Source organism: Oncorhynchus mykiss, chromosome 23, assembly GCF_057628025.1.
Source record: "Oncorhynchus mykiss isolate SJ-2025 chromosome 23, ASM5762802v1, whole genome shotgun sequence".
NCBI lineage: Eukaryota > Metazoa > Chordata > Actinopteri > Salmoniformes > Salmonidae > Oncorhynchus > Oncorhynchus mykiss.
The window spans coordinates 44,711,859-44,738,500 of record NC_143044.1 but is presented as its reverse complement, the minus strand read 5'-3'; the positions used below and the strand labels follow the sequence as shown (position 1 = coordinate 44,738,500).

The 26,642-nt window shown below is 41.3% G+C and overlaps 1 protein-coding gene across 1 annotated transcript in view; it reads right to left on the bottom strand.

Moving 5' to 3' along the window:
• LOC110502975 (polypeptide N-acetylgalactosaminyltransferase 2) overlaps positions 1–26,642 on the bottom strand; it is a 132,586-nt gene that overhangs the window by 35,792 nt on the left and 70,152 nt on the right. Inside the window, exons 2-3 of the mRNA XM_021581330.3 lie at positions 17,556–17,646; positions 7,838–7,991 (exon numbers count right to left, since the gene is read on the bottom strand). Coding sequence (XP_021437005.2) covers positions 7,838–7,991; positions 17,556–17,646 — 245 coding nt within the window. The remainder of the gene's footprint in view (positions 1–7,837; positions 7,992–17,555; positions 17,647–26,642) is intronic.

Here is a 26,642-nt window from a genome sequence, read left to right as displayed (position 1 = left end):
TAAAGAATAATTAATTAATGAGAAGACTAATTGATCAGATATTAAAATATCAGAAATGTATATTAGGAAAAATATAACTTTGTAATCTGAATATATTCCTTGGTGCTCCGCCTTCCTAGTTAATTACATCTACCTGATTAGTTAATTGATTTGAATTGATTTGATAAATTGAATTGATTTGATAAACTACAAATAAGTCTTAAGTTTAATGATGCCAAAGTAAGCAGCACCAATAATAATCCTGCAGCTCAAGGAACAACCATAATCAAGCTACTAATTAATCTAGAACAGCAGACAAGAATGTTTGTCAAAGACCAGCAAAAATGTAATGAGAGATGAACAGGAAAATGTCATGAGAGACGCACAGGAAAATGTAATGAGACGAACAGGAAAATGTAATGAGAGATGAACAGGAAAATGTAATGAGAGACGAACAGGAAAATGGCATGAGAGACGAACAGGAAAATGTAATGAGAGACGAACAGGAAAATGTCATGAGAGATGAACAGGAAAATGTCATGAGAGACGCACAGGAAAATGTAATGAGACGAACAGGAAAATGTAATGAGAGATGAACAGGAAAATGTCATGAGACGCACAGGAAAATGTAATGAGACGAACAGGAAAATGTAATGAGAGACGAACAGGAAAACTATGATTAAAAAAAACAATTTAAAAAAAAATTCCATTTCATATTTGTTACTGTCAAGTGAACGATTGCCAATTTGCATTTAGATATGCAGGTACAGCATGGGAAGTAGAGACAACAGCAGTGAGTACACAGACATATTTTACTCACACCATAATGATGCTTTTGAATAATCAGGCTTTAACTGCGGCCAGCAATGACATACCTATGGATTGACTTCCAGGGAGTTTTGTTTACTAACCAGTGCCCACCCATCAATATATTTACATCAGTCCGATGGGACAGCGGGAGAAAGTGTTTTCACAGAGTGGCAGAAATGCTTACCTCAATATATTAATTTGTGGCCACTGAAGAACACTGCTGTCAACATGACCTATGAGCATTAATGGTGGAGAATATTGATCAGATGTCATATTATATTGTAGCCAAATCAAAATGTTGTACCTCAATCAACATTGCTTCACTGCCTGCTACATCTGGCAAATGTCGTATTTGGTCCATGCTCAGAAGAATAGCACGAAGTGTAATCTCACGAGTCGACATGTACTGTACCAGCTCTATAGAGAAAACCATGTCTCCTGTGCCTACCAGATCAGTTCCCATTTAAAAGGAGTACTAGACTTACCTGGCATTTAAACCCACCGCTGAGGGCCAAAACAACAACTCATAGGCTTACTCAAACCGTATGGATTTGGCCCTCCTGTCCCGATATCTTGGCAGGGAACGTGCCCAGGTTCCCGGGAGCACAGGAGGGCAGACCAGCCCGGAGAACAATCAATTGTACCTTTGACCAGCGCTCCTTTGGCTGACATGAGGGAGCCAATGTGGCAGATAAAGCAGAGGAGCAGGGGAGACTCCTGGGCCCCCTGAAGACATTGATCAGAATGTCAGAGGGAAAGCTACTTTGTTACAGCCATCGACCACTCCCTCTCATTAGCGTTCCAACACACTGGCCTCTGTGCTCCCCCTCTTCCACCCCCTGTCCCTCGTCAATTGTATCCACTTCCATGTATCCCCCGCCCCCCTTCACGGTCTTCGATATTTCCTCTTGTAACACGCTCTGTGCCACAGGGCCAGAAGGCCTCAAACACAGAATGCACTAACTGTAAGTGGCCCTGGGTAAGTGTGTCTGCTACATGACTAAAATGTAAATGTGGGATGAATGGGCATCAGAGATCAAAAGGGGCACTTCCAGTTCAATATTATATGCACTATTGGGGAAGTCCCTGGGCACCTGCCCTAGTCACAGCAATTTCCCTCAAAAAAGGACCCACACCCTCCATAAGAGATAAAGAATCCATTATACACAGGGATAAATCTCATGCTTATTCGCTTTGCATTGTCCGATATTCAAACGTTTTGGATAACTGAGGGTATAAGAGCGAGGCCACAGAGGTTTCCACAGGCAAATAAAACAGCAGAGTGATTGTCTAACTGGATTATGAGTGACATGATTATATGGTAATGGAGGAACTCTTCCAGAGTGGGCTTCCTGTTATCTGAAGGTTCTCCCTGGAGTATCTAATATCTATTGACCAGGTCCTGGTTTCCCGATAGCGATGGAAGTCAGACTCACGAGTGTTTTAATGATGCATCTTTCCTACAACCGCTGAAGACGTAACGTGTTTCCCAAAATGCCACACAGAGAGAACGTTTAATAAATTAAATAGATTGAGCAAAAATTTGACTACAATTCGCAAAATAGAACTCAAATTAATTGAACATGACATGTATTTAAATATGATTGAAATATATTTATATTTTAATGCATTTATCTTGTTTTCATTTGTATTTGTTATGGATCCCCATTAGTTCCTGCCTAGGCAGCAGCTACAATTCCTGGGGTCCAGCAAATTTAAGGTAGTTATACATGCCCTCAGGCCCCCACTCCACAACTAACACATCTACAGTACAAAATCCATGTGTGTGTGTATAGTGTGTATGTTATCGTGTGTGTATGCATGTGTCTGTGCCTGTTTGTGTTGCTTCACAGTACCCACTATTCCATAAGGTGTATTTTAATCTGTTTTTGAAATTTGATTCTATTGCTTGCATCAGTTACTTGATGTGTAATAGAGTTCCATGTAGTCATGGTTCTATGTAGTACTGTGCACCTCCCATAGTCAGTTCTGGACTTTGGGACTATGAAGAGACCTCTGGTGGCATGTATTTGTGGGGTATGGGTGTCTGAGCTGTGTGCCAGTAGTTAAAACAGACAGCTCGGTGCATTCAACACCTCTCACAAATACGAGTAGTGATGAAGTCAGTCTCTCCTCCACTTTGAGCCAGGAGAAATTGACATACATATTATTAATGTTAGATCTCTGTGTACATCCAAGAGCCAGCCGTGCTGCCCTGTTCTGGGCCAATTACAATTTTCCTAAGTCCCTTTCTGTGTGGTACCTGACCACACGACTGAACAATAATCCAGGTGCGACAAAACTAGAGACTGTAGGACCTGCCTTGTTGATAGTGCTGTTAAGAATGCAGAGCAACGGATTATTATGGACAGACTTCTCCCATCCTAGCTACTGTTGTATCAATATGTTTGGCCATGACAGTTTACAATCCAGGGTCACTCCAAGCAGTTAAGTCACCTCAACTTGCTCAATTTCCACTTCATCCTAGGTGGCTTCCCAATCAAGATCGGATCCAGAGGTACCTGCGTCTTCGTCCTCAGTTCTGTCTCCCGCTCGGGCGGCTTCTACCTCGGGTTCAGATACTCGGAGCTCCCAGCCACCGGCCCATTCAACATCACTACCTGTCAAACAGAAGATACTCTACAGGAATGATGGAGTCCATCCAAATCATCTCGGCTTCTGGACTCTGTCCACGCATTTCAAGTCTACGTTGAAAGAATGACTGGTAAATGATCCAAGTCCAGCTCAGTCAATCCCTATCATTGTGACAATGAGTCTTCATAATGCTGCATCAAATGTACATGATCTTAGGGGCATTGGCAAAAACAATGTAAGTAATTTAAATAATGTACCCCTAATTGCACCGAATACATCTGTTTATCCTACAGCTATTGTAAGCAGTAATCATGAGCCTATAAACCAAAGTTATACTGTTAGCACTGAGGCGGTGTGCAATAGTAGGAAGACCACTTTATGCAGCTCACCCTGTACTATCAGTTTCAATGTAAATAACATGAGTAAGTCTACCTCTGACAAGCTTCCCAGTAAAGCATTAAAGGCAATCAAGCAACCCAGAAAAGTGCAAAAAAAATAGCCCATATTAACATATGTAGCTTAAGAAACAAGGTCCATGAAGTCAATAACTTGCTTGCAACAGACGACATTAACATTCTGAATATCTCTGAAACTCACTTCGATAATAGCTTTGATGATACAGTGGTAGCAATACATTGTTATAACATCTACCGAAAAGACAAACGCCAACTGAGGCGGTCTATATTCAGAACCGCATTCCTGTAAATCTTAGAGACGATCTAATGTTAAATACTGTTGATCACTGTTGATACTGTCATCAGCCTAAAGTTGAATCTCTCTCCCTCTCTCAGAGACCTAGGACCATGTCTCAGGACTACCGGTCATGATGACTCCTTGCTCTCTCCAGTCCACCTGGCCATGCTGTTGCTCCAGTTTCAACTGTTCTGCCTGCGGCTATGGAACCCTGACCTGTTCACCGGACGTGCTACCCTGTCCCTAACCTGCTGTTGTCAACTCTCTAGAGACAGCAGGAGCAGTAGTGATACTCTCAATGACATTTACTCCTGAGGTGCTGGCCTGCACCCTCAACAACCACTGTGATTATTATTATTATTTGACCCTGCTGGTCATCTATGAACATTTGAACATCTTGGCCATGTTCTGTTATAATCTCCACCCGGCACAGCCAGAAGAGGACTGGCCACCCCTCATCACCTGGTTCCTCTCTAGGTTCTGGCCTTTCTAGGGAGTTTTTCCTAGCCACCGTGCTAGGAAATTTGATTTGATAATAGCCATATCTAGGAAAAACAAAGTTCCAAAGGCTGGGCATAATAATAAAAGGTCATACAAAAAGTTTAGTAGTGATTCATATGTTGATGATGTAAAGAATGTTTGCTGGTCTGTGGTGGGTAATGAGGAGAAACCAGACACTGCACTTGACGCATTTATGAAACTACTTATTCCAGTTACTAATAAACACGCACCCATTAAGAAAATGACTATGAAAACTGTTAAATCCCCTTGGATTGATGAGGAATTTAAAAATGGTATGATTGAGAGGGATGAGGCAAAAGGTATGGCAATAAGGTCTGGCAGCCCAACTGATTGGAAAACATACTGCAAATAAGAAAGAAATCATGTGACTAAACTAAATTTTTAAAAAAACTACACTATGATACAAAGATACATTATATAAAGAATGATAGTAAAAAGTTGAGGCACCTTAAATTACATTTTGGGGGAAAAAGCCAACTCAGCTCCTTCATTCATTACAAAGCCCACTGATATTGCAAACTACTTTAATGACTTTTTCAGTGGCAAGATAAGCAAACTTAGGGATGACATGCCAGCAACAAACGCTGACACTACACATCCAAGTATATTGGACCAAATTATGAAAGACAATAATTGTACTTTTGAATTCCGTAAAGTCAGTGTGGAAGAAGTAAAAAAAGTATTGTTGTCTATCAACAACAACAAGCCACCAGGGGCTGACAATCTGGATGGAAAATTACTGAGGATAATAGCAGACGATATTGCCACATCTTCAATTTAAGTCTACTAGAGAGTGTGTGCCCTCAGGCGTGGAGGGAAGCTAAAGTCATTCTGCTTCCCAAAAATAGTAAAGCCCCCTTTACTGGCTCAAATAGCCAACCAACCAGCCTGTTACCAACCCTTAGTAAACATCTGGGAAAAAAATAGCATTTTATCTGGTCAAAAACTATTTCACAGTAAACTAATTGACAACAGAATTTCAGCATGCTTATAGGGAAGGACACTCAACAAGCACAGCACTTACACAAATGACTTATGATTGGCTGAGATAAATTATCGATCATAATCTGCTGCTGAAAAAACGTATGTGTTATGGCTTTACACCCCCTGCTATAATGTGCATATAGAGTTACTTGTCTAATAGAACACAGAGGGTGTTCTTTAATGGACGCCTCTCAAATATAATTCAGTTAGAATCAGGAATTCCCCAGGGTATCTGTTTAGGCCCCTTTTTTCAATTTTTACTAACGACATGCCACTGAGTGAAGCCAGAGTGTCTATGTATGTGGATGACTCAACACTATACACGTCAGCTACTACAGCGACTGAAATGACTGAAACACTCAACAAAAGAGCTGCAATTAGTTTCAGAGTGGTTGGCAAGGAATAAGTTAGCCCTAAATATTTCTTAAACTAAAAGCATTGTATTTGGAACCTAACATTCACTAAACCCTAAACCTCAAATAAATCTTGTAATAAATAATGTGGAAATTGAGCAAGTTGAGACGACTAAACTGCTTGGAGGAACCCTAGATTGTAAACTGTCATGGTCAAAACATATTGATGCAGTAGTAGCTAGGATGGGGAGAAGTTTGTCTATAATAAAGCGATGCTCTGCCTTCTTAACACTATCAACAAGGCAGGTCCTACAGGGCCTAGTTTTGTCGCACCTTGACTACTGTTCAGTCGTGTGGTCAGGTGCACCAAAAAAAGGACTCAGGAAAATTGCAATTGGCTCAGAACAGGACGGCTGTACACAGAGAGCTAATATTAATAATATGCATGTCAATCTCTCCTGGCTGAAAGTGGAGGAGAGATTGACTTCATCACTTCTTTCATTTATGAGAGGTGTTGAATTCATCTAGCTGTCTGTCTAAACTACTGGCACACAGCTCTGACACTCATGTATACCCCACAAGACATGCCACAAGAGGTCTCTTCACAGTCCCCAAGTCCAGAACAGACTATGGGAGGCACACAGTACTACAGAAAACCATGACTATATAAATACCTTATGGAACATCGGGGACTGTGAAGCAACAAACATTGGCACAGACATGCATACACACATGATAACATACGCACTATACCTACACATGGATCTTGTACTGTAGATATGTGGTAGTGGTGGAGAAGGCCTGAGGGCACACAGTGTGTTGCGAAATCTGTGAATGTATTATAATGTTTTTAAAATTGTATAAACTGCCTTAATTATGCTGTACCCCAGGAAGATAGCTGTTGCCAAAGCAGCAGCTACATGGGGCTCCATTATAAACACAAATACAAAATATTTGGTAACAATGGTTTTGAGAAACAGCTCAGAGATTTACTGATGCTCCTACGAAGGTTCTAACGATGAACTTAGCCTTCAGATGCTTTTGGGAAACTGAGCCCTGGCCCACCCTGAGCAAACATCAAAAGCACAGACATAAATAAAGTTGGACACTGTTGGACCTCAAAGAACTACAGGCACCAACTGCAGCATGAACTGCTAACAGACACCATGGATTCATCATCAACTGCTAACAGGCACCATCGATCAACATCAACTGCTTCAACAAGGAAGAAAATTGAAGGGTAATTCACTATCAATCTACCATCATGACCTCCCACAATAAGCTATCTATTCGCCTGCATTTTTTTCCAGAAGACCTGCATTTACTTTGATCTTTGGGCAGTGAGTGGGTGAGCCAATTGGTAGCTTCAGATGATTGTGCCAAAGGTCTCTGCTAGACTGTCCAGTGTTACTCTGAGGCTTAGTTAGGTTATATTGAGGCGCCAGCAGAAGAAACTCTGTCCAGTGTTACTCTGAGGCTTAGTTAGGTTATATTGAGGCGCCAGCAGAAGAAACTCTGTCCAGTGTTACTCTGAGGCTTAGTTAGGTTATATTGAGGCGCCAGCAGAAGAAACTCTGTCCAGTGTTACTCTGAGGCTTAGTTAGGTTATATTGAGGCGCCAGCAGAAGAAGAAAACCTGTCGTTAGGCTACGGAGGTGGAAAAATAAAAATGTATACTTGTCTCTGATTAATGTTGCCCTCCTGATAATCAGATGACAGCATGAGGTCCCAGTCTTTCCCCATAAGACATTACTAATAGGTAAGTGCACTGATGTTCGGGGCCAATCACTCGACTACTCACTGCAGTAAAATACCATTGCATTGAGCTAAAATTCTTTCACTCTGTACTCATGTGTTCCCCACTCAATTCCACCCATGACTGAGGTGGAATGGAGACTTACTGGTCGTGTCTGGTGTCAGGGACTCCGCGGTCCATCCTCAGCTTGTCACTCTCCACCTGGTTGAACTTGTTGCGGGCGTAGGGATCCTGCCCTGGCCGCACCACCGTAGCACCAACATATAGGTCCTGGTCAAAGTCTTGCCATCTCACCTTGCCTGCAGACCAGAGCAGAGACACAGGAGAGGAAATGAAGACAGTACAATGGACTGCAGCACAGTAAATAAACATGTTCTAACCTCCCTCCCTGTTACTGGGCAGAAAACAGCTGCTAGCACCTTCTGGTTGCAGTTTCCTCACAAGTGCACCTCTGTGTTTATTTTGCACATTCCAGAGCTCACAGATAATTTGACACTTTCCCAAACCCTAATAACAGTCTGCAGTCAGCTACACTACAAAGACTTTCCCAAACTGTAATAATAGTCTGCAGTCAGCTACACTACAAAGACTTTCCCAAACTGTAATAACAGTCTGCAGTCAGCTACACTACAAAGACTTTCCCAAACCCTAATAACAGTCTGCAGTCAGCTACACTACAAAGACTTTCTCAAACTGTAATAACAGTCTGCAGTCAGCTACACTACAAAGACTTTCTCAAACTGTAATGATAGTCTGCAGTCAGCTACACTACAAATACTTTCCCAAACTGTAATAACAGTCTGCAGTCAGCTACACTACAAAGACTTTCCCAAACCCTAATAACAGTCTGCAGTCAGCTACACTACAAAGACTTTCCCAAACCCTAATAACAGCCTGCAGTCAGCTACACTACAAAGACTTTCCCAAACCCTAATAACAGTCTGCAGTCAGCTACACTACAAAGACTTTCCCAAACTGTAATAACAGCCTGCAGTCAGCTACACTTCTCTCGTAGGAGCAACCACTCACACATCCTAGTCAGATTATTATGCATTTAAATAAAAATCAAAATAAAATGCCATGTGTAATTGTAATTCTTGTCACAACAACATATGAAAACAAAATATGTCCCCACATAAACAGTGGATATCAGTGTGACTAAACACTAATGCAGCTGTTATGTTAATGAAGCCTCTAAAACATACGTCAGCATTCGATTACATTATCTGTCAGACAGGGTAGGGGCACGCAGAGAAAAAAGACCATGAGTAATTCATCTCATTGAGCTCTGACAGCTTGTCTTCAGCATGACAATTAGGAAGGTCTGAGAATAATCTGTCTCAGATGCTAATTGTTCCACAGAAATGGTAAATTGCATGCAGGGGTTAGTATAAGCGACTAAGTTTGGAGACAAAAAAGCAGTTGACCTTATCATTTCCGTGATTAACAGAAGCCACAGATGACCATCTATGAAATTAATGGTGCAGTCTATTAAATAGTTCAGTCTTATGTCATCACAATTTACAGACATGCAGTAGCACATTTTGTTGTAATCTGTTATTTTTACATCAAATATTTTCACATACCTTAATGCCTAGTTTAATAAATAAAATAAACATGTAAGACATTACGTTATTAGGTCACTTGTTATTTTGCTAATAGCAGCAGTTAAGCCTGTTAAGGCTGTGTTAATGGGCATGGCCTGCTGGTAATGATGGGACTAGATTTGTAAAGAGGAAATCAAATCCTCCATGCCCACTGCAGTAAATTCTGGAACATTACATTTACATTTGAGTCATTCAGCAGATTCTCTTATCCAGAGCGACTAAGTTAGTGCATTCATCTTAAGATAGCAAAGTGAGACAACCACATATGACAATCGTATCAAGTACATTTGACCTGAAAGTATTCATCAGCAAAGTCAGAGCGAGTAGGGGGAAGCATGTTCCACCATTTGAACATAAGGTATAAAACGATCCCTTATATAGTATCTTCACTTTAAAGAACTGAGGAACTGGTTCATGCCCAGATTTGCGATCCTGCCCTAAGAAACAAGTTAAGGACAAGTTGCGTCTCTCCTTTATAGCTTCTCCTTGCTGTGAAAGTTAGACAGTTCAACCACCCATCTCTCTAGCTGGAACATTCCTCCTCTGGCTGTGCTTACTAGACAAAAAGCTTTGAAACCGGTGTTTTTTTGTTGTTGATGCTCAGGTGGTAGGAATCCATTAAGATATAATAGGAGTCTGAACAGCATCTCTGAGAGAGATAAGGCCAGGTAGATCAGGGCAGTGCAAAATGTATGGTGTACCTTACTGAACTCAACCCTAGTAAACTACAGCACATTGCTGTACATTGTGCAGGCCATCCATGAAGCCTTCTAACTAACGAGGAATATTCCATGGCACTTCTTGAGCAGAACAGCCACAGCGGAGGAAGACTAACGGTCTGTGGCCTGGTGTGTCGGTCAGCAGATTCCTCATCAAAACACTGCATATAATAACATTGTTAATGAATAACAAAACAGGAACAAAGCATCGAATGACTCAGAAACTGGGTGGTCTTCACATCTGGATCCAGGAGGAAAGTCCCTCACAGCACATACAGTACTGTAGTGTAGTGCACAGTGTATGAAAACACACAGCACACAATACACAATGTACACTAAAGTACTGGATGAAAAGTACACAGCAAAACACTGTACACTACATTACTGTACTGGATGAAAAGCACACAGCACCTGTTTCCTGATCCCCAAAACATGTATTTATGTTTTATTTATTGTTGGCCATAAAAGACTAAAACCATCAGGAAATTAGCTCCAAGTGATTTACATGTTGGAAATCTGTTCCCAAGTATTCACACACATAATAGAAAGACATATGTGATCATATACAAATAATCATTTATAATAATTGATCCGATTTATAAAGCACTTTTCTGCCAACTGAGATACTCAAAAGCGCTTTATAGAGTAGGGGGAAACTCACCTGTGAAGGAAAAATTCTGTGTTTGCAAGATGCATTTGATGTACCTATATAATTATTTGTAGCTTTATAATAGGAGCTTAGTGATGGTAAAGAGCTCTCTGCTTAACTTCTTAAGGTATATGGGGCAGCATTTTCACTTTTAGATAAATAGCGTGCCCAATTTCAACTTCCTGCTACTCATGCCAAGAATATAAGGTATGCATATTATTAGTAGATTTGGATAGAAAACACAGAAGTTTCTAAAACTGTTTGAATCATGTCTGTGAGGCAAAACCCCGAGGACTAACCGTTCAGAATTGTTTTGTTTTTTAGGTCTCTGTCTGTTCAGTGAGCTCTCATTGGGAAACAACATTTTGTAGGAACTTGTTCTCAGTTCCTACCGCTTCCACTGGATGTCACCAGTCTTTGGAATTTGGTTGAGGTTATTCCTTTGTGCAATGAAGATGTACGGCCATCTAGGAACTGCGTAACACTGTTGAGAGATGAGCAAGACTTGAAAAGTAGCTTGGTTTGTTGTCTTCCTGTATTGAACACAGATAGACCCGTCTTCAATTTGATCGATTATTAACGTTTAAAAATACATAAAGTTGTATTACAAAAGTAGTTTGACATTTTTTGGCAAAGTTCTCAGGCAACTTTTTAAATATTTTGTAGTGACGATGCGCAATTTGGAAGCAGTTTTTTTTTTTAATCAAACGCGCCAAATAAATTGACATTTTGGATATATATGGACGGAATTAATCGAACAAAAGGACCAATTGTGTTGTTTATACATATTGGAGTGCCAACAAAAGAAGCTCGTCAAAGGTAAGGCATGTTTTATATTTTATTTCTGCATTTTGTGTAGCGCCTGCAGGGTTGAAATATGCTACCCTCTTTGTTTACTGTTGTGCTATCATCAGATAATAGCTTCTTATGCTTTTGCCGAAAAGCCTTTTTAGAATCTGACATGTTGGCTGGATTCACAATGAGTGTAGCTTTAATTTAGTATCTTACATGTGTGATTTAATGAAAGTTAGATTTTTATATCATTTTATTTGAATTTGCCGCGCTGCATTTCCCTGGCTTTTGGCCAAGTGGGACGCAAGCGTCCCCTATACCATAAGAAGTTAAAGGAATTAAGAAGGCATATTGCCCTCCACATACACATTCGTTTCACCACTTCCCCAGCCTCAGGGTTGGTTCCGCTTTTCCACATTCACTCCCCGCAGCTCGTCTAGGCGTGAAGTCAAGGACATGGGGCAACTGCGGAATAGAGAACTTAAATGGACAAAACAACCTGTTATTGTTTCGAAACATCTTTACTTCAGAGTAACTTGGTCACACAGCATAAGACAAAGAGCCTCAGAGTGACCACAGTTCTTCATTCCATCCTGTTCTTCTACTATCTTCCAAGGGCACCGCTGTGTGGAGATATGAAGAGAACAGAGGCTAGCTTGGTTGAGAAAGGAGTAACGGAACTGCCGTTATCACTTGTTTGTGCGTTATGACCACACACACCCGATACACATAGCCACAAGAAGAAAACAAGGTAGCTTACGATGCCCCGATCTGCCGAGGAGAGGTGGAACCAACCATGACTGAGCAGTTTTGGGGTTTCTATATAAACCCTTTGAATTTCCTCAACGATCATTGACCAGCTCCATTATTGCAATAAATAATCGATATTAAAAGGTTGATTGTTTGAAGAAATTGAAAGTCTCTTCTCCCTTACTTGATTAGAATTTCAACGACACACCAATGAGCTGCTCCCAACTCAGTGAAGCACGGTAACCTTTTTGTGCCAGAAGGCTCACCACATACCAGCTATCAGGTGGCGAGGTGAGGAGTCATATATGCCAATTATGAATGAAGGGGATGATTAGGTGGCCATGGTGGAATATGAGAGAATATGATCAGTTGTCATCCAAGACATTATTACGGATGATAGGACAACAAAGTATCTTGGGAAGTCTACACATTCTAGTTATCAGATTCACAGGAAATTGTTGTGCAATTTAAATGTTTAAGTATGAAATTATTTGTGAAAAGATCAAATGTAATTGTAGCTTCTAAATGAGAGAATTGTTTTCATAAGTGAACTATGCTTACTCAGTGGCCCCGCCCAAGTGAACAGGCATTGGTTGTAAACTATGAAACACGCCCTTCTCTCCCCCACCAGAAAAGCCCATTGACGAAAGTAAACCTAGTGTTCCCGATGACGTGAGGGCTGCTGTCCATACATTTAGAAGGACTAATATCAACTACGGAACTTAACCAACCTCAGCGTGAGCTCTGGTTGCAAATTGGCTGAGGGAAGGAGGTTCTCACCCATGATTTGACGGTACATGGCCCCGTCCATTGTCCCTTTGATGCGGTGAAGTTGTCCTGTCCCCTTAGCAGAAAAACAACCCCAAAGCATAATGTTTCCACCTCCATGTTTGACGGTGGGGATGGTGTTCTTGGGGTCATAGGCAGCATTCCTCCTCCTCCAAACACTGCTAGTTGAGTAGATGCCAAAGAGCTCCATTTTGGTCTCATCTGACCACAACACTTTCACCCAGTTGTCCTCTGAATCATTCAGATGTTCATTAGCAAACTTCAGACGGACATGTATATGTGCTTTCTTGAGCAGGGGGACCTTGCGGGTGCTGCAGGATTTCAGTCCTTCACAGCGTAGTGTGTTACCAATTGTTTTCTTGGTGACTATGGTCCCAGCTGCCTTGAGATAATTGACAAGACTCTCCCGTGTAGTTTTGGGCTGATTCCTCACTGTTCTCATGATCATTGCAACTCCACGAGGTGAGATCTTGCATGGAGCCCCAGGCTGAGGGAGATTGACAGTTATTTTGTGTTTCTTCCATTTGCGAATAATACCACCAACTTTTGTCACCTTCTCACCAAGCTGCTTGGTGATGGTCTTGTAGCCCATTCCAGCCTTGTGTAGGTCTACAATCTTGTCCCTGACATCCATGGAGAGCTCTTTGGTCTTGGTCATGGTGGAGAGTTTGGAATCTGATTTATTGATTGCTTCTGTGGACAGGTGTCTTTTATACAGGTAACAAGCTGAGATTAGGAGCACTCCCTTTAAGAGTGTGCTCCTAATCTCAGTTTGTTACCTGTATAAAAGACACCTCTCAATCAGAAATATTTCTGGCTCCCAGGTGTCTTTTATACAGGTAACAAGCTGAGATTAGGAGCACTCCCTTTAAGAGTGTGCTCCTAATCTCAGTTTGTTACCTGTATAAAAGACACCTGGGAGCCAGAAATATTTCTGATTGAGAGGGGGTCAAATACTTATTTCCCTCATTGAAATGCAAATCAATTTATAACATTTTTGACATGCGTTTTTCTGGATTTTGTTGTTGTTATTCTGTGAGGAGCTCTCTAGCTGAAACACAGTACTGTGGCTGATGGGCAGCTTGGAGGAGCACAAAGTCCTACAGATAGAGGGGAAGGCCCCTCACTGAGGCACATTTGGACCCACATTTTGGATGGATCTTCAGCTCCATATGTCAAGGAGTTGCTAGCAGATCGTATACCGTATTGTACAGTAGTAATATGGGAATGTACATTTAGGAATGGATGGTGTAGGATATGTCTAAATTCAGCTCTGATGGCATACTTACTTACAGTCTAAAAAGGAGTAACTGTATATTAGGCCATCTGGAAATCCGCTTAATTAAAAACTGCAACCCTACTGTGAATTCTGTTTTTCGGTCCAACTTGAGTGTAAAGCGGAGTGGCCCAAATAGTGTGAGGCATTGAAACAAGGTATCTGAATAGTGATGATTCCCTGGAACTACTGTACACCCCAGAGTATTCTTTCTACATATTGTTCAGGATACAAAAGCAGAAAGATGTCTGCCTGCCCTACCTTTACAGAAAACACAATGTTTCTGACATAAATTAAATGGAACAGCTCTCTAAGGACTACCTTGCCAAGGAGAGAATATGTAACAGTTCTGATGGTAAAACTACTGTAATTTATATCCCTCCATACACGGCATGCTGTTTTAAATGCAGGACAAGTCTATGTAACGTCAGCATATGCTTACACCTGTAGCTTAACCTGTTTGGGCTAGGGGGCAGCATTTTCACTTTTAGATGAAAAGCATGCCCAGAGTAAACTGCCTCCAACTCAGTCCCAGATGCTAGTATATGCATATTATTAGTAGTATTGGATAAAAAAAACACTCTGAAGTTTCTAAAACTGTTTGAATGCTATATGTGAGTATAACAGAACTCATATGGCAGGCAAAAACCTGAGAAAAAAATCCAAACAGGAAGTGGGAAATCTGAGGTTTGTAGTTTTTCAAAGCTTGGCCTTCCAAGTACATATTGATATATGGATGAGGTTGCACTTCATAGGGCTTCCACTAGATGTCAACTGTCATTTGAAAGTTGAATGAGGATTCTACTATAAAGGAGGGGCTCATGAGACCTGTTTGAGTCAGTGGTCTTGGCAGAGAGCCTTGGTCTCATGACGCGTGCTCCCGACAGAGTTACCTCTCGTTCCAGTGCTTTTTCTGAAGACTAAGGAATTCTCCGGTTGGAACATTATTGATGTTTATTGTTAAAAACATCCTAACGATTGACTCCATACATCGTTTGACATGTTTCTAAAGGACTGTAACAGAACTTTTGAGTTTTTGTCTGGATGAAATGCTCACGCCTCTTGAAGATGGATTACTGGGCTGAACACGCTAACAACAAGTGGCTATTTCAGTCATTTATTGTCGAACTGGGATTCCTGGGAGTGCCTTCTGATGAAGGTCATCAAAGATTAGTGAATATTTATGGTGTTTTTTCTAACTTTGTTGATTCCAAAATGGTGGCTATTCCTCTGGCTGTTTTGGGTTCTGAGCTCCGTTCTCAGATTATGCTTTTTTTGTAAAGTTTTTTTGAAATCTGACACAGCAGTTGCATTAACCTTCTGCGTGTAGAGGGCAGTATTTTCATTTTTGGCTAAAAAACGTACCCATTTGAAACGGCCTATTTCTCAGCCCTAGAAACTAGAATATGCATATAATTGTCAGATTGGGATAGAAAACACTCTAAAGTTTCCAAAACTGTCAAAATATTGTCTGTGAGTATAACAGAATGGATATTGCAGGCAAAAACCTGAGGAAAATCCAATCAGGAAGTGCCTCTTATTTTGAAACCTCTGTTCCTATGCATGCCTATCCTCCATTTAAAGGGATATCAACCAGATTCCTTTTTCTATGGCTTCCCTAAGGTGTCAGTCTTTAGACAGTTTCAGGCTTTTATTTTGAAAAATGAGCGAGAAAGATCACATTGCGTTAGTGGACAGGTGGGGGCTCTCAGTGAGTTTTGCGCCCCAGAGTAAAGTGGCCATTGTTTCTCCTGGTCCTATTGAAAAAAACTACACTCCCGGGTGATATATTATCGAATTTATATTTTAAAAACAACCTGAGGATTGATTATAAAAAATGTTTGACATGTTTCTGTAGACATTATGGATATTATTTGGAATTTTTGTCTGCGTTGTCATGACCGCTCTTTCCTGTGGATTTCTGAACATAATGCAAACAGAGGTATTTTGGATATAAAAATTATATTTATTGGAACAAAAGGAACATTTGTTGTGTAACTGGGAGTCTCGTGAGTGAAAACATCCGAAGATCAAAGGTAAACGATTAATTTGATTGCTTTTCTGATTTTCGTGACCTAGCTACTTAATGCTTAGTGTACATAATGTTTTGTCATGCTATCGATAAACTTACAAACGCTTGGATTGCTTTCGCTGTAAAGAATAATTTCTAAATCTGAGGCAACAGGTGGATTAACAAAAGGTTAAGCTGTGTTTTGCAATATTGCACTTGTAATTTCATGAATATGAATATTTTTTAGTAATGTTATTTGAATGTGACGCTATGCTATTCAGCGGTTGCTGATAACAATTATCCCGCTTAAGGGATGCATAGCGTCAAGAAGTTAAGGAGAAGTCCATCTTTAATTCTGTGAATAACACTAGTATCTTTTATAAATGTTTATTATGAGTATTTCTGCTAAAATCACCGGATGTTTTGGAATCAAAACATTACTGCACGTAAGGCGCCAATGTATACTGAGATTTTTGTAAATAAATATGCACATTATCGAACAAAACATACATTTATTGTGTAACATGATGTCCTATGAGTGTCATCTGATGAAGATCATCAAAGATTAGTGATTAATTTTATCTATATTTGTGCTTTTTGTGAGTCCTCTCTTTGGCTGGAAAAATGGCTGGGCTTTTCTGTGACTTGGTGGTGACCTAACATAATTGTTTGTGGATCTTTCGCTGTAAAGCATTTTTGAAATCAGACACTGTGGCTGGATTAACGAGAATGGTATCTTTAAAATGGTGCCTAATACATGTATGTTTGAGAAATTTGATTTCTGAGATTTATGTTGATTTGTATTTGGTGCCCTGCAATTTCATTGGCTGTTGGCGAGGGGTTCCGCTAGCGGAACGGGGTTCCGCTCCCAGACAGGTTAATGCATAAAGCAGCTCTGCTAAATTGGATCCCGGTTCAGTTGTGAACATGGGCTCGCAAATTGGTACGATAGAGATTTGGGTGATTGGCCCATTGATGAAGATCAGAAACTCTGAAAAAACCCCAGATGAATTCAGATTATTTTCATAGCATTCCTATACACACCTTGCATAATTAGCCCTGACCTTGTAAACAGTAAAGGTAGTTTACTAGTTTTAAACAGAACCACAGCTGGAACCCTCCACTATTGCACAGTCAGTTGAACAACATGTCAACCTGGAGTCCTGTGTTGACTAATCTTCTCATCATGTCTGTAAATGGGGGGGGGGGGGGGGGGGCTAACCAGAATGGACAGCGCTGTGGGATGCCTGGCTGGGTATCTGGCTCTTACCTGAGGGTAGTGTCTCCAGGCTGTGGGTTTGGTCATCTGCGTTGCGGTGGACCTGGGCCTGATTTGATGAGTCAATAGCATTCCAGTCATCCTGCCAAAGAAACACAAAGACACATTAATATAGAAACACGTAGACAAGGTCACAATCTACATTCAGTGGAAAATGTTTGTCCCTCCTCAGAAAAGGATGATCTAATGATAGAAAACCCCCATGTTCATAAATAGCGGTATGTCAAACACCGAGAATGACAAGCACATTTCCCAGACTAATTTTGAAAGCAAATGGTTAGAAAACGTTTAAAATATTGTAGTCTTCCTAAGTTCCCTGTTGGTGCTATTGATTTATTTCTTCAAGGTTGGCTGTGGAATTATAAACACATGATTTGCATCATCATGTTACTGTGGCAACAAGGTGCCCCTGACTGTTATTGCTCTACTTCGAGCAGCTTTTAAAATGTCAGTGAGTTTGTCAAAAGCATTTTGATGAAGAAAAAGGGTCCGTGGTCCTATGGCAGTAGACCATTATTCCATTCAAGAACTTAGAACGTAGGCTACTCATCAAAACCAGATGGACAGAGGAAGGACAGAGGGCTTTATTTTATCTTAGGGCTCACAGCCATTCAAATAACTTCACAATTTGTATGTCGAGTCATGCAGACCACATTAGATCTTCTCAAGAGGCAGACCAAGAGTATTTCTGCATGTTGGATCAGACACACCGACAGCCTGTAAATTACACCCAATATAAAAAGAAAAACAATGTTTTATACTATATAATGGACAAAACACATGTCATCGTCTCCCTGTTGATAACCACCAGGAGAACATTTTAGAAATGTTCCAGACTTAAGGTAAGAAAACAGAATTATACAATAACTCTGGTGCAGGTGCTCTTGAACTTTCCAATCATCGCCAGGTGCATGATTGATCCGCAACAATACGTTTTGTGAGGATTCACAGAACAGAGTGCGATGGAGAGGAATTGTCGATTGCCTATTCTCATACGGTTGCTGTTCTGATGTCACGGCAACATCAAAAGCAGAAGGACAGTCTGTGACTAAACAGCCAGATGGGATTTCCATCAGTGTTAAAAACACACAGGAGCTGTGTGCCAAAATAAATCCAGTGAAGAGTACAGATGTAGGATCTTCATTTGCTACAGCAGGAAAAACATTACTGCAGCAACAGGAAATGTGAATTATTATGAATTATATTTCATGGAAATTTTTGTAAGAGTAGATACATTTTACTTAATGGAAAATCAAGTCAAATTTGGCTTCAATCTCACCTGTCTCTATAACCAAATGTTGTGAAATATGGCCGCACTGACAATGACAGCATGGGTCAAGCCACTGCAGCACTGCAAGCCTGTAACACACCGCAGGCCAGACCGGCAAAAACTCAAACAGGAAGTACTCTTGCTAAGGTTAGCAGTAAATAAACCAACAGGCGGGATGGTATGGATAGAGCGCAAGCTACTGAAGTCCAGAAGCCCTCGCTCTGCCGAACACAACCAACATCTGCTCTGGTCGCCTGCTCCTTCAGGCCAAAATGAACTGGTGGCTGTGGCAACCAATAGCATTCAGACGCTCAGCATTTTATCATAAACTTATCAAATCAATGATCAAACCTTATAAAAAAAAATCTATATCTTTAGACAGAGGTACACGAATAAGTACATCATGTCCTGAGAACGATTAAGACAAATTTGACGCATGTCTTCTAGAGCAAAATGACATGTTCTGAAATTATTTCACAATAAGAGGGGTGGAGGGGAGTTATGGTGGTGGTGGTGACTTGCAGCTGACACGGATGTAGATCGCTATAGTCATTCTAATGAATGATGTGCATATTCCACTTCATTAATTCTGCTCTGCAAAACCACAATTCCAACACCGTTTACAATCACAGGTAATTCCAGAAAGAAAAAATTAACATGTAAAATGAGTCAACATTGTTCGGTTTGTTTGTGTGTGAAATGTACAGTCATCTCGCTGACAAACAGCCTACGTTAACGTGATTTCCAGAGTGATTCTCATGAAGTCACAGTTGTTCATCGTTTCTCACACTTGGCAGAACATGGGAACAATTATTGTGCGGCCATTAACATTACAGGTAGCACTATGGGAGGAATTCACACGACTCTCCTATAGCACGGCATGTCATCACAGAGGTAGCGTCTGGCTAATGAATAACTCATTACCAAGCCACCGGTTGGGTCTCTTGGTGGGAGACCTGAGAAAGCACTAGTTTTAAGATGAGTGATAGAAGTGTTACTGTAACATCCGAATGCTATTCAAACCTTTAATAAAGTCAACCATACATCCTCTTAGCCAGACCAAAAGTGTTTTGACTTTTAGTTTGGAGGCGAGGTTTCTTATAGTGATCGGGGGGTAAAAGTTCTATACAGTTACAATATCATTTTGGACGATATACTTTGACTCCAAGTATCAATTTTTTTCTCTCTTCTAGGTCTAGCGCTAGTCGGCTGTACCGGCGCCAAAACGCTGGTAATTTTCATCCCATAGCTCGTTCGCCATCTTCATTTTAAATAGTGAGCCAACATGTTTTCAGCACTTTCTTTTCCATGACTGATAAAAACTAGTTCTCATGCTTTCTCATCTATCTGCAGCAGACATATATTGAGCAATATTTTTTAGAACATCAAACTGTAATACATGTAGCAGTATTGAATCTCTAAACATACATATCGGCACCTAAGCATGGTGCTAGTATAGCATGGCGATGGTATAGCATCGCATGGCGATGGCATTGTATGGTGAGGTTCCTGGCAATAACCCAGGCCTAGTTTGTTACCACACAAAGTTAACATACAACTTGGGTGCATACTACGCCGTCATGCTCCACCGTCAAACCACACCATGATGCTCCACTTAACTTAGCTTTTAGCTCTCCTGGTCCCTGCTGTGCTCTGCTATTACATATGCCACTGAAGTGCTTACGCTCTGCTATTTTTTTATATTTTATTTTACCTTTATTTAACTAGGCAATTCAGTTAAGAACAAATTCTTATTTTCAATGACGGCCTAGGAACAGTGGGTTAACTGCCTTTTCAGGGGCGGAACGACAGATTTGTACCTATTCAGCTCGGGAATTTGAACTTGCAACCTTTCAGTTACTAGTTGCTCTAACCACTAGGCTACCCTGCCGCACCAGCAGGTAAGAACAGCAATGCTACCATCTATCAACCATACATCATCTGCCTGGTACAGTGGTAGACTACTACAGTCAATTCTATTTTACTTTTGGCCTGCTTGATTCCCATGATGTAATCTTTGTGATTCAGGGCCATTTCAGGTCTGGGAGCCAATCGGGAGGAGAGAGCAGGTGTGAATGCAGAGAGCCCAGAGGAACATCCATCTCAGTTGGCATGGAGTAACCCCACGGCAACTGTTCCCCCTCACTTAGCCCTACATGCCCTGTCAGGGGGCATTGGCAGGGAGGAAGCAGCCAGACTAGAGAGACTTAAACTGGAAGTTTACCAAGCCACCAATCTCTCGTCTTTCAGGCTGGTCTGGAGCAAATGATGAAGAGGAGGAAAATTCAACCAAGAATCTTCTCTGAGGATGCTGGGGGGCTGCTGCTTAAGTTGGTACCTGGAACTGGAGAAGTTGAGAGTAGAAGACGGTAGGGAAGAGAGTAGAGTAGCTCTGGAGTGTTCTTCAGAGATCAGGAAATGTTAATGTATCTGACACAGCTGGTAGGGTTATGTAGGTCTACCGTATGTGAGGTCATGACAAGCTTTAACTACTGTAAAAGCAAGCAGGGAACGTAGCAGTTGAAAGAACACTGCGGGATTCCTCAAGTAGAGTCTTCCACTGGAACACTAACATCCATTTCAATATTTACAGGCCCTGCAGATAGAACAGGTATGATGACCTCGCACTCTGAACTAGAGGTCGACCGATTAATCGGAATGGCCTATTTCAAGTTGTCATAACAATCGGAAATCAGTATTTTTGGGCGCTGTTTAAAATAAAATAAAAATTATACCTTTATTTAACTAGGCAAGTCAGTTAAGAACACATTCTTATTTTCAGTGATGGCCTAGGAACTGTGGGTTAACTGCCTGTTCAGGGGCAGAACGACAGATTTCTACCTTGTCAGTTTGGGGGATCCAATCTTGCAACCTTACAGTTAAACTAGTCCAAGGCAATAACGACCTGCCTCTCTCTCGTTGCACTGCCTGTTACACGAATGCAGTAAGCCAAGGTAAGTTGCTAGCTAGCATTAAACTTATCTTATAAAAAACAATGAATTATAATCACTTCATTCAGTAGTGTTGTAATTGTCCTTATTACAAATACATTTTTAAAAAATCTGCCGATTAATCGGTATCGGCTTTTGTGGTCCTCCAATAACCGGTTTTGAAAAATCATACTCTGAACTGTCCTTGTCTGTACTAACAGACTTGTGTTTTTATTATCAGTCAGATCTGCAGTGTCAAAAAGTGACGATTTGGATCATCTTCACGTGCTAAACAGGGCTGCAGAACTGGGACATGCGTATGCACAGTACTCACAAGTCTTATTATGCAGAGATGGAGTTGGCAGTCTCTTGCAATCTATCTTCAGTTGGCAACTTCGGTCAGGTTAAAGATGAGGGTATTCTTGAACACACTGGTTTATGGTACTCGAGTCACAAATATGATGGCTTGCAACTCGACATTGACACCAATGACTCGTGACTTGACTTAAACTTGAGCCTTATGTCTTGATCTGACTTGATACCCTCCTCAAGCCCAAATATTTTAAATGATGCTATTATAAAGTGTGCAGCGCATCAACTCTTCATTTAACGGATTACAGTTTGAATCTGACAGCAGCCAATCAAATTGTGCCAGCTGAGAAATAGTTGTGCGTGGCAGTGCAGAGGAACGTCGGCAGGTGAATTCAGATGGAGCACTTGGAAAGATTCCGAAAATAATTATTTTGGGTTATAAACACGACGCTGTATCAACAAAAAAATGGATTGCAACTTGCAAAACATGCGGGAAGAAAATGACACACGGAGGCGCAACAATTTCCAACTTTGTTCGACATTTGAAGCTGCACAAAGAACAGTAAGTCGTGGCTAATATAGCCGACAGCTATATATTTTTTTACTTTACTAGTGTATCATCATTGCAACCAAGATTGAGCTACAACTGGTAGCCTAAATCCTTACTTAAGTTACAGCTGTTCCTAAAACCATTGACATACGCTGGCTGGCTGAAAGACAGACAGTGTGTGTGTTAAGGTTGGGCGATTATGTACAAGCCTACATCGCCCGATAGCCATCCTCAATAATTGATCACTATTGGGGAGGGGGGGTCTCTCTCATGGCTACACATGTATTTCCATGGAAATATAACATTTATTTGGAAAGTAATATATAAAAAAAGATATATATATATTTTTTTTCACCTATATTTTTGTTCACCTATTTAACCAGGTAAGCTAGTTTAGAACAAGTTCTCATTTACAACAGCGACCTGGACAAGATAAATCAAAGCTGACCAGCTGAAAACAGCAGAGGTGTATTTGGAGGGCAAATTTGTCAGGATAATATCTATAAGGGTGCCCATGTTTACAGATTTAAGGTTGTGCCTGGTGGGTTCCTTGATGATTTGTGTGAGATTGAGGGCATCTAGCTTTGATTGTAGGACTGCCAGGGTGTTAAGCATATCCCAGTTTAGGTCACCTAACAGAACGAACTCTGAAGATAGAGGGGCAAGCAATTCCCATATGGTGTCCAGGGCACAGCTGGGAGCTGAGGGGGGTCTATAAGAGGCGGAAACAGTGAGAGACTTATTTCTGGAGAGATTAATCTTTTTAATTAGAAGCTAGAACTGTTTGGGCATAGACCTGGAAAGTATGACAGAACTTTTCAAGCTATCTCCTCCCCGTTTGGCAGTTCTATCTTGACGGAAAATGTTGTAGTTGGGTATGGAAATCTCAGAATCTTTGGTGGCCTTCCTAAGCCAGGATTCAGACACGGCGAGGACATCAGGTTTGGCGGAGTGTGCTAAAGCAGTGAGTACTGCAGGCCTCATCGCCTGCATCCGTACAGCGGTCAAGCGACCTCCACTCATCACTGTCAAACGCTCCCTGAAACACTTCAGCGAGCAGGCCTTTCTAATCGACCTGGCCCGGGTATCCTGGAAGGATATTGACCTCATCCCATCAGTAGAGGATGCCTGGTTATTTAAAAAAAAGCCTTCCTCACCATCTTAAATAAGCATGCCCCATTCAAGAAATGTAGAACCAGGAACAGATATAGACCTTGGTTCTCTCCAGTCCCGACTGCCCTTAACCACAAAAACATCCTATGGCTTTCTGCATTAGCATCGAACAGCCCCCGTGATATTAAACTTTACAGGGAAGTTAAAAACCAATATACACAGGCAGTTAGAAAATCCATGGCTAGCTTTTTCAAGCAGAAATGTCCTTCCTGCAACATGGAGAATAAGAACACCTCCTCCCAGCTGCCCACTTCACTGAGGCAAGGAAACACTAATTGAGAATTTAAATTAAGCATTTTTCTACGGCTGGCCATGCTTTCCACCTGGCTTCCCCTACCCAGGTCAACAGCACTGTGCCCCCCATAGCAACTCGCCCAAGCCTTCCCCATTTCTCCTTTTCCCAAATCCAGTCAGCTGATGTTCTGAAAGAGCTGCAAAATCTGGACCCCTACAAATCAGCTGGACAATCTGGCCCCTTTCTTTCTAAAATCATATGCCGAATTGTTGCAACCCCTATTACACCAGCCTGTTCAACTTCTCATGTCGTCTGAGATTCCCAAAGATTGGAAAGCAGCTGCGGTCATCCCCCTCTTCAAAGGGGGGGACACTCTTGACCCAAACTGCTACAGATCTATCTATATCTATCCTACCATGCCTTTAAGGTCTTCGAAAGCCAAGTCAACAAACAGATGACCGACTATTCGAATCCCACTGCACCTTCTATGCAATCTGGTTTCAGAGCTAGTCATGGGGGTGCACCTCAGCCACGCTCAAGGTCCTAAACGATATCTTAATCGCCATCGATAAGAAACAATAATGTGCAGCCGTATTCATTGACCTGGCCAAGGCTTTCGACTCTGTCAATCACCACATCCTCATCGGCAGATTCAATAGCCTTGGTTTCTCAAATGACTGCCTCAACTGGTTCACCAACTAATTCTCTGATAGAGTTCAGTGTGTCAAATCGGAGGGCCTGTTGTCCGGGACCCTGGCAGTCTTTATGGGGGTGCCACAGGGTTCAATTCTTGGGCCGACTCTCTTCTCTGTATACATCACTGATGTCGCTCTTGCTGCTGGTGAGTCTCTGATCCACCTCTACGCAGACGACACCATTCAGTATACTTCTGGCCCTTCTTTGGACACTATGTTAAATAGCAAATGGAGAGTGATTTTCCCCATGGTTCATTTCCATGCCAGTGAGGTAGGCTATACTCCTGTAAAGCGAAGCAATGTGTGTAATATTTGATTTATATTAGGAACGTTGATAAATATAGTAGGCCAAGCCTTTTGAAATGTTGTGCAACATGTGCTCATGGGCTCTCATGAAGTGTTTGATTTAGATTTTCGAATACATTTGCATTGACGTCCGAGGGATTAGAGGGATGATAGCGTGCTGAGTACCAGGCGGTTAGCAAGTTTTTGGTAGGCTAAATTACATAAAATCAAATTTTATTTGTCACATACACATGGTTAGCAGATGTTAATGTGAGTGTAGCGAAATGCTTGTGCTTCTAGTTTCGACCATGCAGTAATATCTAACAAGTAATCTAACCTAACAATTTCACAACAACTACCTTATAACACACACACAAGTGTAAAGGAATGAATAAGAAAATGTACATAAAAATGCTGTGAGCATTAGAAGGATCAGAGCTTGGGGAAGCCTAACTAAATGGACATGTGCAGTTTAACTGTCATCAATCAATCAAATGTATTTATATAGCCCTTCGTACATCAGCTGACATCTCAAAGTGCTGTACAGAAACCCAGCCTAAAACCCCAAACAGCAAGCAATGCAGGTGTAGAAGCACAGTGGCTAGGACAAACTCCCTAGAAAGGCCAACACTTAGGAAGAAATCTAGAGAGGAACCAGGCTATGAGGGGTGGCCAGTCCTCTTCTGGCTGTGCCGGGTAGAGATAATAACATGGCCAAGATGTTCAAATGTTCATAGATGACCAGCAGGGTCAAATAATAATAATCACAGTAGTTGTTGAGGGTGCAAGCACAGGTCATCACCTCAGGAGTAAATGTCAGTTGGCTTTTCATAGCCGATCATTCAGAGTATATCTACCGTTCCTGCTGTCTCTAGAGTTGCCGCAGGCAGAACAGTTGGAACTAGTAGTTCTTGTGATCATTTTGACCCCACGGGGTGAGATCTTGCGTGGAGCCCCAGATCCAGGGAGATTATCAGTGGTCTTGTATGTCTTCCATTTCCTAATAATTGCTCCCACGGTTGATTTCTTCAAACCAAGCTGCTTACCTATTGCAGATTCAGTCTTCCCAGCCTGGTGCTCTTTGGTCTTGGTCATAGTGGAGTTTGGAGTGTGACTGTTTGAGGTTGTGGACAGGTGTCTTTTATACTGATAACAAGTTCAAACAGGTGCCATTAATACAGGTAACGAGTGGAGGACAGAGAAGCCTCTTAAAGAAGAAGTTACAGGTCTGTGAGAGCCAGAAATCTAGCTTGTTTGTAGGTGACCAAATACTTATTTCCACCATAATTTGCAAATAAATTCATAAAAAATCCTACAATGTGATTTTCTGGATTCTTTCCCCACATTTTGTCTGTCATAGTTGAAGTGTACCTATGATGAAAATTACAGGCGTCTCATCTTTTTAAGTGGGAGAACTTGCACAATTGGTGGCTGACTAAATACTTTTTTGCCCCACTGTACTTATATGTTTGAGAAATTTGATTTATGAGATTTCTGTTGATTTGTATTTGGTGCCCTGCAATTTTATTGGCTGTTCCGCTAGCGGAACCCTATTCCCAGACAGGTTAACCAGTTAGAGCTCTAGGGGCGCTATTTCATTTTTGGATAAAACGTTCCCGTTTTAAGCG